The sequence below is a fragment of the Anser brachyrhynchus genome (assembly GCF_964034855.1).
Source record: "Anser brachyrhynchus genome assembly, chromosome: 8".
Taxonomy (NCBI): domain Eukaryota; kingdom Metazoa; phylum Chordata; class Aves; order Anseriformes; family Anatidae; genus Anser; species Anser brachyrhynchus.
In genome coordinates, this window is record NC_137702.1 from 29,767,811 (window position 1) to 29,780,887 (window position 13,077).

The 13,077-nt window shown below is 37.0% G+C and overlaps 1 protein-coding gene across 2 annotated transcripts in view; it reads right to left on the reverse strand.

Moving 5' to 3' along the window:
• Window positions 1–9,587: 9,587 nt before the first annotated feature.
• The window catches only part of AGL (amylo-alpha-1,6-glucosidase and 4-alpha-glucanotransferase), a 35,536-nt gene continuing 32,046 nt past the window's right edge, over window positions 9,588–13,077 (reverse strand). For both annotated transcript variants that reach the window (XM_080602394.1, XM_080602395.1), the window contains exon 33: window positions 9,588–12,334. In XM_080602394.1, the coding sequence (XP_080458520.1) occupies window positions 12,217–12,334 (118 nt within the window). In that variant the 3' untranslated portion in view covers window positions 9,588–12,216. The remainder of the gene's footprint in view (window positions 12,335–13,077) is intronic.

Sequence of the window (13,077 nt, forward strand, 5' to 3'; positions counted from 1 at the left end):
ATCCTTTTGTTCTTCCAACAGTTTTTCGTATTTTTGCTCTGCAATAAGAACCTACGGCCCAGCTTTCTTCAGGCCATCAGGTCACTGTGATCAGGTGAAGTTTCTGAAGAAATATTCATCTAATCTAAACCATTAATTTAAAGACTTTCATTCTTAATAGGAGTATGTCTTTCAGACTGTGGATAACATATCTGTTAACGTCATATCACCTTTTCACAAAAGGACAGCATTCTTTTAGCCACTGTAATGATAGAGAAAGAGTAATATATATATATATATTTAATATCTTTTAATTAGGTTTAGCTAAGGAAACTATTTGTGAAAGTCAATTCAAGGTCAGATGTCTAAGGACCACCTGTCAGTGATTTACCACCCTGCAGCAATTCACAGGTTGAGAATTTCTGCAAAAACTCAGGAAAATGCATTAAACTATTTGCTATAACTACACATTCATACCTCTCTTTGTATTACCTACACATAAAAATGCCTTTGCATGTCTACTTTAAAAGTGTTAATCCATGTCCTGATCCACAGGGAAAGATATTAATTAATACTTGAAACTAGGTTACTGGGTCTAGTTTTCAACATTAATTGAAACTAAGCAATACAACTAGGAATAAAAGGATAATAGAAGTGAAAAATGGGATATGAAAAGGGAAAAAAATGAAAATATAAACATGTTTCAAGTCAGACAGAAGTAGCTGAGGTAGTACATACATCTTGCAATTAGGCAATCCACAGGATTCAGCTGTGGAGCCAGACACTCTCAGATTCACTTTTGTGTTCTCAAATTAGCTTTAATTTAAGGAATATATTATTTTTACATTTCCAACCCTTCCTCTATCAATGCTAAACTAAAATAATCAGGAAGAGTTTGTAGCTTCCAGTAACATTAATTGCACTATTTTATTTTTAAATCATAATCTACAAACCTGTAGTCTACAGATGTAAAGATCTAAATTATGGAATATTTTAAAACAAAACAAAAACAAACAAACAAAAAACCACCAACCATCCAGCCTGCATTAACGTGTTATATAGATGTAACTTTCATGCATCAGTTCCTTACATGCCATGTAATTTTCTACAGAATGCAGTATGCTGAATAACATCACAATACATCTGATGAATATTTGAGCCGTTTCATTAGGTAAAGCCATACGATGATCAAAAGAAAGACCTATCCTGGACCTTTCGAAACCTATGTGATACGTTTCAGGATTCACTTGAGAGATGGTGCCTGAAACAGCCCAGAAAGCTGCGCGCAGTTAGGTCAGAGCACAGGTTGTGAGGTTTCCTGATGGCTAAACATGGTATGACATGACCGTTGCCACAGCAAAGGAGCTGTATATTGTAAGAGATAAGGTCTTCGTTCTGCAGAGCTGGCTAAGCTCTTACCTATGGGCAGTAATTTAAAGACAAATACACAAGTGGACCTTGCAAAGTAAAGCTTGATGAGATTGGGGATGATATAAACTGCTGTGTAATCCCTAGCAGATGCACATTAAGATTACATATGAAGCACATACGGAGGGTGTATCCAAGGCCTTACCATTCCTCACATCTGCTCTATCATCAGGACTGTCTTAAGCAGCTCCTGATGAGTGCAGCTCACAGGCAAATGTTGTGTTACTGGTACACTGTTGGAGTGATATGAGCAAGCAGAATTAAAACTGTGTGGACTAGAAACTAATTCTTGACTTCCTGTTTTCAAACTTTTGAGTTCTGCTGAAGTTGACAGTCTATGAGAATATTACCTATTACCTCCTTAATATTCCTTTTTCTTTTTCTTTTCTTTCTTTTTTTTTTTTTTAATTTTTTTCCCTATTAATTGTACCACCAGCAATGGAAGCAGCAATATTTAGAGTTCCCATCCAGGAGCAGCAGCAAGGCTGATGGTTCTTTGCTTAGAATATGCCTATTTGGCCAAGTAGAAGCTTAGTTAGCAGCATGCTTGTTATTGGCAGAAAAGGATTATTGACTATCTGGGAAGGACAGTGAAAACGACGGAGCTGTAGAACCATATCAAAGCTACCCCAGAAGTGTTTGAACCAGCTAGCACTGTTGCCATCCACTTCTAGATGTCCTTGGGATACAAAAAGTTCATAGGGTGCAGCAGTCATAATTTTCTGAGCAAGGAAATTTAGGCCACAGAGACACCTCCATACTGTGCAAACATCTCTTTAGTTAATTCAGGTGAACCCTAAATTCTTAGCACTAGAAATAGACTATTGTGAATGGTGCGTACTAGTTACTGTCACAGATGTTTGGTATTTCTAAGCATTCTCACATCTGAATTTGATGCCAAATTTATAACGTAATACAGCATTTAGTAAAGCATTAAAACTAAAATAACAATTACAGTGTTGTGTTTGACTTCTACTGCTTTCCTCCATGTTTGAAAACACGCATACATCAAACATGGTGAAAGAGTATATTTATTAGCAGTACATTGAGTATATAATCATAACAAATAAAATAACGAATGCTGAGAATTAACTTTATGGGACAAAAGTTACAATTATAGTAATTATTATTATGAATCACTTTTGTACATGACATTAAGAGACATTCAAATGTGAAGTTCAAGCACATAAAACTTTAGGACTTGATGTAGCATTTATGTTTCCAGTGAGTTCAATGATTTGAGTGAAATTCACAGTAGTATTTTAGCTGTACTGAAGAAGGGTGAAGTACAAAGAAAATGAGTCCTCTTTAAAATACCACAATGAACTAGCTAAAAAGCTAGAAATAGGGCTGCCAAAAGAACACAGAATGTTGACCACATTCAAGTGGAAAACGTTTTTTCAGCTTTTACAGGAGCTCCTTTCCCCTGAGATTACATTGTGAAAGAAGTCTCTAGTTTTCAAAAGTGAAAAACAGGTGACAACTGAAGTAAGTTTGGAAATGCATCTATGATTACAATTAGTTCCTCCAGCCAGTCTTCTCTCTTCTCTTCTGTGATCCAAAATTCCTGGTCAGACTACAGTTCCATTTTGATATATCACCAGAACCCTATGACTGTGATGTCTGCGAGGACATACCGTGCAGTCAGGGAGACAAAAATATAATTCTCACCAGGCATTTGTGAGTATTACCAAACCAAACTACATTTCCACCACTACCATCATCTCTATCTTCACAGATTTGGAATTACAGTCCACAGACAGCTGTATCCAAAGGGACTCTTCAATTCGTACATCTATTAAAATCATGGTAACAGAATGCAGAGTACCTTTGTTATATAGCCCTAGCCCAGTCACTAACTCTATAAAACCTTAATGCTCTTTTGTTCTACATTTTACTGACTTTTTCTTGAGTATCATACATGTGTTACTTTACTCCAGGCTGAATGGTGTACTTTCTGTTGAACAAAACAATATTTGTATTTGCTTACAGTATAAGTAAAACTAGAAAAAAATAATTTCTACCCATATTAAAAAATTAACCTAAATTTTAAAATCATTGAAAAAAGTTCCTTTCTTCAGGTCTCCCATAAAATGTAACCAAAGCCCCCACCTTCTGCATTCACCTGCCTTTCAGAATTAATCTCTATAAAAAATAAGATAAAAGCAATTACTTCAAAGCAACATTCATAGAGGTAATTTAAGCAACCTCAACTCAATAATTTCAGTGAGATTATATAGGACTCCAGAGTCAGAAATGGATACAGATGAAGAGTTAAATATTAAAAGATAATTTACTTGCCAAATCTTTCTGATGAAAACTTTTATAGCACGAAAACTATTACAAGCAGATTTCTTGTTAATCTAACAGAAACTCTGGTAAACTTTTTCTTTTATGAATGAATGTTATTTCATGAATGTGACAAGCTAAAATGTTACTATACAGTTAAACACAAATAACGCTTAAGATAAAATGCCCATTCCTATTTCCTCCCCTTGAAACACTCTGGAGCTAAGCAAACACCCTCCTTGCCCCTCTTTGCTGTCCTGATAGACGTCCTTCTCCCTTTCCCTCATATCCCACCCTTAAACCATCAGCGCATCTGTGACCATCCAGACAGATTCACTGAGTGCCAAGCAGAAGGCTGCTCTTCAGTGAAGCAATCTGGAGTCCAAACTGAGGGACTGAGGCATGGGCTGAAACACTGAGCTTCCACTTTCCAAGAGACTTCAACAAACCCCTTTCACTTCCAAACAGCAATTCTGCATCTCTCCCTCTCAGCAAATATTTAAGTGGTTTGTAATTTAAACTCTGGCACCAAAAATAGAACACGCACACACCCCTCAATTAAATAGGGCCTTTTATGTTAAATGAGAGCAAGGAGAAGGACAGGAAGGAAGATGAAGCAGAGCTCTGGAATCACGCTCCTAACAATCACTTTCAGGTTAGAGCAGTTGATTCATCACTGACACAAAATACGTATCAAAATTTGAGAGAAAGGTTTAGTTACTAAAAAAAGCTCCTGAAAGCTCCCATCTCAGCTGCTAAACTAAAGCATTTATTTATTTATTTACTAATATTGTAACTTTTAAACTTCTCTAGTCAATCTTCCAGCACAGACAGAAGAAAACTTCCTAAAAACAAAAGGACAAATCCACCAAACCTTTCAGAATTTTAATGGATTTTTTTTCTGCAGAAGTCAGCTTTGAAACCAGGACAGAAATAAACAGATGGACACCTGTCTACTCCTACTAACACTTATACCTCGTTACCAACTGTCTTACAGAGAATGTTTGCTCCTGTTTGATAAATCCACAGCACAAAATCTTCTGGGAATACAGCAGAATTTAAAGTCTGCCCTGCTAGGCTCCCCAAACGTCTGACCCTTTATTTCACAGGAGGTAAAAAAAACCCTACGTACACCTAACTTAAAGAGCCTACCATGACTATATATCCAAGTACAGCACAGGCTCCTACCCTGGAGCAAACAATAGTGCATAGTCTTAATGCTTCTCTTTCCTATTTCAGCTGCTGTTTGTAAAGGTGTCTAAACCACCTAAAGCCAAAATCACGCAAAAGGAAATCTGCAATAACTCAAGAGGTGGAAGTTAAATTACCCTGTATTTACTCTGATGCAGCTGATAACAGCATCTGATGCTTAAATTTAACTGAATTTGACTGGAGGTCTTGGAAGAGTGCTGGGGAACCAAACTGTAGCCAGTGCATTAACACGGCCCTCAGAGGCCTGGGGAGAACAGTCCTAGAAATACACCGCCATTACAAGGAAACAAGTACACTTTTTAAATAGCTCTCACTGTAGGTCTGATTATAGGCCTTACAAATTACAAAATTATCTAGGAAATGTGGTGTTCCCATCCATCTTCAGCAATTCATTTATTTTTTCCCACAATATGCTGACAATGGCTGGGACTTCTTGGTACATAATGACAACAGAAGACCTCTGTTTGTTTCCATAACTTTACTTTTATGGTGAAATCAGTGGAAACATAAAGGGATTTGACATATTTTTAAGTTTACTGCAAGTGAATCATTTTCAATCACAGTTTCACCATTTTTGGCCCCACTGCTTGCAATTGATTGTCCTAGAAAAATACTGCATGCAAGCTGAATGCCTTTAAAAAATACATATAACAAAATACGTAAGTTAGAATAACCACAGCTATTGTGAAAGATTGCCCAGGTATACTTTCATTTTCTGTATTCAGTTTATTTATACATAAACAAAACAAAAGGAGACAGACATGAATGTAAGCAATTGCAGAATCATTAAGTGGACCACAGTGGAAACAATGAAATGCATAATGTATACCTGGTTTCATATCCTAACATGTCCCATTCTTTAGAAGGTAAACAGATTGCCAAAATTTATAATAAAAGGAAAACTGTTTCCAACCTTCTCAATACTGAAATCTGCTCATGAGCTTCAATTACCACTTTAAAACATCAAACTGTCACAGATATGGTCCTTTCACTTTCCCCCATATGGAAATGTATTACCGAAACATTTTCCAAGGATCAAGAAAAAAAAAAAAAAAAGAAAAGAAAAGATCTTGACCTGTGGGAAAAGGAACAGAGATTCCAGCCATCAAAATACCGAAAAGCACCTGTGGCTGTACCGAAATACAGAGACTTTCTCAGGAAGATGTGGAGAACTGAATTACCCTGAGAGCAATAGAAAGTGGCAAACTGGCGCCACCCTCTGCTACCAAGACGGAATTACTCATTTTTCAGATAACGATAAAAATGTAATTCTTACCCAATCTATCATACCCAATTTTCCATATTTATCTGCAGTCAGCCCACAGTCCCAGACTCTAGGTTATCATACTTCCAAGTAAGATTTTTTCTAATATGTCCCCCATGATGTTTAAGTAAATCATCCATAAGTATCCACAAAAACTGAATATCAACTTCTTCAAAATTACACTCCAAACTCTCCTCAGGAAGAAATCCTCTCCTACAAAGTCTTGACAACAGTTAAACTACTAATGCCCTCTGATCACTGCTCTTGCTAAGACAATGTTATCTCATTAGTTTGGTACACTGCAGGGTATCATGGAAGAAGCCGTGAACCACCCCCCATTTAGAACCAAGTTTTATTGTGTGTTATTAGAGCAGATAGCCCTCTCCAGGTGTGGGCTGTATGCTGGGCTCTTACAGACAATGCACATATGAACAAAATATGAAAAAAGATTTAAAAACAGCTCCTCGGTGTACCCTGCAAAAGAACAGATTATTCATTTTGTAGAAATCTATTCTGACTGTATTCCATGAAAATAAACATGCTATTTGGAAAGCCATAGGATGTTTTTATATAAACATATCTTTTTCAAAGAAGCCTGTACATGCAAATGGCCAAGGAGGTTTCAATAGAGCTAGAAGATACTATAAATTGTAGTAAGTAAACCTGTTTGGAAAACAGAGCTTCTGTCTCATGAAGAATTTCCAAAATTGTTTGACATCAGCACATCACATCACATCAGCTGAAACATTAGGCTTGTTTAGCCTCTCCACCAAAGCTTTCCCAAAATACACTCCTAAAGCTCTACTTCTGGTCATGGCTCTGCTTACAGTCTGTGATGAAATTCTGAACAACTGCTTCAGAAATCCAGGTTGAAAAGCACAAGGTTAAACCTTTAACTGAATACCATGAGTACAGCCTAGGCCTTGGCCTGGCTCCTTGCAGACAGACGATCTATAATAAAATCACATTACTGACTGAACAAATTTTTGCAATGCCATATATCAGTCTTTCTTAATTTAACTATGGTTTGCCTACAAAAAGAACTACTACAATATTTACATTTCTTGTTTGAGAGAAAACAACTAAATGCAGACATTAGAATCTGGCTCTGACATCAACCCCTAACATACTAACAAGTTGAATTCCATCAACCACTAACAACTAACAAGTTGTTTCACGTGCTGGGTCTGGCTGGGAGAGCTAACTTTCTCCTTAGCAGTCCATGTGGTGCTGGGTTTTGGATTTGTGTCCCAAACGGTGTTGATAACACACCCCTGTTTGGCTGTCACTACACAGTATCCGTGCAGCATGGAGGTCTTATCTTTCTTCCCTGTTCTGCCTGCCCAGTGAGTCAGCTCGGCGTGGGCTAGAAGTCTGTAAGGGACAAAGACAGGATACCTGACCTGGACTGACCAAATAAATATTCTATAGCACATAATGTTACGTTCAGCAATAAAAAAAATGGGGCTGAAGGGCTCTGTTTTCCAAGGGGACCGGTGCATGGGGACTGGCTGGTCTGCTTGTGGGAGACTGCACCTTGCTCACAGCTGCATGTGGCTGCTCATGCCCTGAAATCAACATTCCCTTTTCCTAATTCAAATAGACGTTTCTCCACTTGGGCAGCCATACCTTTATACAAAATTCAGAACTAAGAAGCTTCAGACTTATTTTAATAAGCACCTTCTGTGAGGTACAAAATAGAAAGGCAAGTCTTAACAGACTGCGAGCAACTCTGAGGGTCAAGCTCTCACTTACTGCTACATGAAAATGACAGGCATAGAAGCTTCAGCGTTTGCACAACAAACTAAATATTCACAGGCAATCTCATTTTTCTTTTTACAGTTTACAAGTGGAATAAAAAAACCAGAAAGCTTACGGGCAAGCACGGCAAGTTTCACCAGGTTTCCTGACTGACCGCCGCTCGCTGAAAAGGAGCCAAACGTGACGGCTGCGAGGAGCGGCGACCCCCGGGCCTCAGCTCCGCAGGGGGATGGGGGCTGAGCGGACACACACAGGGCACTGCCCCCGCTTCTGCCTCAGAAGAAGCGGCGCTGCCCGGTGGCGGCTCCTGCTCCCCTCACGACCGCGGACGGCTCCTGCCTGCGGGGCGGCCCTCAGCCATCCCTGAGCCGGCCCTCGCCTTTCCCGCCGCCGGGCGCCAAGGTGACGGGGCCGGGCCGCCGCCTGCGCCCCAGCCGGCTGACACCTGGGTTAGCCGTCTCCCTGTGGTGCCCACAAATACCTCGGCAGCTCGGGCGCATCCAAAGTTCCCCCAATAACGCCGTGCTATGTGTAGTCTGGAATCTCCCGGGGGAAACCTGTCCGGGTACCACTAGCACCCACTGCTCCTCAGCATCACCGCTTGAGGTGCGATGAGGGCTCAGAGGGGGCAGCTCTGAGGGTACCTGCTCCTCCCTACCTTGGCAGATCATTTCAACCTTGCCTTAACACCTTTTCAATTTGACACAAAAATATCGTACAATAGAATAACAGAAATGGTTTTCTTAAAGTGCTTGAATTAGAACCACTGATTAAAAAAACAATCCTAAGTTTATTAAATATGTGATGAAATAGGGTAATCTTAAGACAGTTCTGACATTCTATCACAAAATTCCCTGTACTATGAGACCTTTTTTTTTTTTTTTTTACAAAGCAGTGCAGGAAAATGAAATCCGTTCACTAGCGATCAAAATTTTGCACAGGAAGCTAACTAATAACTGGGCAGCACTTAGCTGTAAATCACTCTACATTAGAACTGTTCTCTTGGGGAATTTGCAGTACTGTGACTTAAATTTATCTAATTTCATAGCAGGAGGGACACCTGGAGCTCATCTAGTCCACTCCCTGCTCAAAACTAGCTGAGACAGCTGACAACTGTAAGGAGCTGGGTGCAGAGCTCAAGGTGTGTCCCCCCCCCCCCCTTTTTTCCTCTTTTTTTAAAGTTTGATTGATTATTTTTAGTGATACTCTTTACTGATCTTTGACCTGAGGAGCTCATGATCTGCTCTCTCATGTAAGCAAAACTGGAAAAACAAAAAAAAAAAAGGCAACCATCAGCATCTCTAATGTTCAGCTTTTTTTCCAAACAGCTACATGAAAAGATTAATTTGGCTGAAATAGGGAATTTTATTTTGTGCAATTCAGAAATGAAGAACTACATTTTCTAAACTCAATTGTTTCTGTGCTAGACGTGTAAAATTCAATTTTGCTGCAATCTTTCCATTTCACATTACAACATGCAGTGCAAGAATGATACATTATTTTACTTGAATGCCCAAGTTAATCATTTCTGAATAAATCAAGTACTATCAACTGCACAAGAGTACTGGTAACAGTTAACATTTTTTCAATTGGGAAGAAAAAAAAAATCTCAGTACCCCAGATCAAAAAAACATCAACTGGAACATAGTGGAGCCACAGTTGTTACCAAGTTCTTTAATTTATTTCCAAAACAAATTTTATTTATAGTTTTGCCTTACTGGACACTTGAGTGTATAATATAAATGGTACTAATGAATAAAAATACAATTCGAGATCAGTCAACATTTCAAAAAGTACAGTTGGCTATTTTTAAGAGATTATCACTTCAGTATAGAGTTTATCTAGACTAACACCAGCTCATATAATCTTAGATTTAACATTGCTTTCTTCCCTCTTCATTTTTAAACTGTCCAGTTTGATGAAATGTTGAGTAGGTTTGTTAAAAAAGAAAAAAAAAAAGCTTAGTCATAGCCTAACATCTTACTTTTCTTGGTACATAAACCAATACTACACATTTTTTCCTATATAAAACATTTATCTGTCACTAAAGTTATACTTAACTAATCAGTGCAAAAGCATCATCATAAACAAGCATAAACTCCATCATATGTATTTGTGTACAGAGGTGATTTTATCTTTTAAAATACTGCTATTAAATTAGAAAAATAAACTAGCAGTGACAATCACACTGTCAGCAGTGCAGTTTGCAAAACAGTGAAAAGTTACCTGTAATAATGTAGGAATAATTCGATGAATAATTTCTGCCATCTTCCCCCTATACAAAGAGTGTTATTGCCTATGTCTATAATTTGACATCTTTTGGAAATCTTTTCCTGTCACAACTCTTAAGATCCACTTCCAATTTCAAAGTATTTTCACCAAATAAGAACAATTTGTTCTGCTATATTGTTCCTGCTTTCCATAGGAGTTATAACATATGCTGAAATAATAAACAAGAAATAATTATCTAGGAAAACAGTAAATGCTAGTGACACAGTAGGACATAAACCTCAATATCATTATCAAGAAATTTGGAAATTCACTATTTTTTTTTAATGTGCAAGAGGCATATAAATATTTTTCATAATCTGTTGCTGACATTTCAGTAAAATTTTTGATCAAATGACACCTCTCATACATTATGTCGAGAAAGTAAATCACCTAAACCACATATTGCAGCAGTTCAAAACTTGAGGTACAATATACTCCATCCTTAATTGGAACTTTTAAGTACTGAACACTTTAGCAAGGGAGTTGATCTACATAAGATTATTAACCTTTCAAATAAATAGTGCAAGTATAGCCACTTCTTACAATTTATCTGTCTTCTATTCACTTGCCCTTAAATACATCTGTAATATCTCCCTGAAAAAGTCAGCACAGTTGCACTACACTTCAGACTTTAAGAAAAGGGTAAGAAAACTTTAAAATACTGGTACAATAAAATATTGACCTATGTGTTACTAGTGTGTTATAATTTCATCATGCATATATTTCATTTTCAGTATATTGTTTGACATTAAGAAATGCACCGTCGGTTTTGCTTTTCCCCCTTGTGATGCAGGAAGCTGTCAGCATCACCTTCTACCTATTTATTCTACCTGTTTTACCACTAAGATGGAAAACCCACGTGAATAGAGAGCTGGGAATTACAACTGCACTTCTGCCAAACACCTTCAGTTTGGGAACACTAAACAGAGGTCAGTAAGGGCATACAGGTATCTATATATTAAAGAACATCTGTATTTTGCATTTTGTTCACTGGATGCTGTTCCCAAAGAACTACACATAGAGGTAGCCTGCTTATTCCTACTGGTGTAATTTCAAAAGTCTTCAAAACCCCATTTTCACCAGTGGTAGGTTAATTTCTTTTCCTACTGATATTGTTTCCATTTGCTTTGACAAAGCCAGGATTTTACTAAGAATAAAGGCCTGAAGTGATCATGTATTTTCTATAACCAAAGATACAGGGGCTCCCTTAACATATAGGCAGTCCATTTTATGCATATGCATGTTTCTTATGAATTTCTCATAGTGAAAAAAATCACATTTAAATGAATAAATAAGTTTGCTGCAAGACTCACAGTATTTAAATAAATTTATAAATGGATTAGCTTGGGATATTGTCTCATCATTGCTCAAGAATTAACTCTAAAGAGTAGTTAAATGTTTTTGAAAATATTAAATGTAACTTCAAAGGTTTACATGTTTTGTAAACTTATTTCTGTGTTTACTTAATGGAGTGTTCAATTGAACACATACAGCTCCCCCTCCCAATACAGTTCAAGACAAAGTACTCTGCTTTTATTAGCGTATGTTGCTGTATGTTAGTCTACTACCCTTTAAGCATGCATTTGCAAATAACCATTTATTCTTAAAGAGACAAATGAAAAAAAAAACAAAAAACAAACAAAAAAACATGAGAGCTGTTCTTCATATGTTTAGCTCAGTAAAGAACATATGATTTTGACTTGAGATGTCTAAATTTCAAAGCTACCTAAAATAAATTTGTGCATATTCTTAAAAATGCTCCTTACTAAAAGTTTCTACATTACATGTGCACTGCAACTTTATTTTATTTTCTTGGCCTGCTTTTCAAAAGAAAAACAAGCCCCACACAGTTATTCAGCATAGGATCTGCTCTCTTTCAGCATTTTTGAAAGTCAGGATGCAGTTAAAGTGATTGTGCAGAGCAGGACGTTTCTGTTGCAGTATAAGCCAAGTGTTCATTTATGCCCAATAATGAGAAGACCCAGAAGTTTCACCACATCAATCAAAAGCTTTCACAAATCATAAAGGATTTCAAGGATAACACCAATTGACCAGGCCTGAGTTTCACAGCTGAAAGGGCAATATTGTCCATTTTCATTGGTCAGTTCTGGAAGCCCTTTCCAGGATGATCTGATAAAGGAAAAACAAAGAGCATTCTTGTTAGATTATACATTGAAATTAAAAGAATATTTCATTATAAAACTTTGAGGAGATTATCTCAGTATGAAACTAAAAACCATGACTAAAGGCCTCTTTTTCTATAGTCACAATATGTTATTTAATAACTAAGATTGGATTCAATTATTTTATCTGCAACTGGAAATTGTACTTTTTTGGGGGATGCCTCTCCTTCAAAGTAGATTCTCTTTTACTAATAATACCTGAACTTATAGTACCGGAATAATTCTCCTGTTTCCCATTCAGGCAGTTTTGCAACTTGAAAAAAGTAAGTGAACTTTGAGATAACTGGATGCTATTTGAGGGCCATAAAGTGAGTTCCTTTGTCTTAGAATACAATAAATTGTCTTAAAATTCTGAAACAGCCTAATTTTTTCACTTATAACATGTACAAACCGTAACAATATATTGCATAAACTTATCTGCCACATTTTTATTCTGTCACTACTAGCCCTGTAATTATTTTGTTTTGCAGGCTGTTTATAAATACTTTGGTTGTTTTTTTAAAAAACCAAATACACTCACTATTTTTTGCTGAAATTCATTTTTTGTACAAAATTAGATTCCTAGTTTTTACACAAAATTTATTTTCCCCAGTCTTTACATAGGTAAGTAATTAGTAATTCTAAAAATCTATAAACAGCACGAGATCTCAGCTGTCCTTGAAACCTGACTCGAGATCTGCAATAGAATCT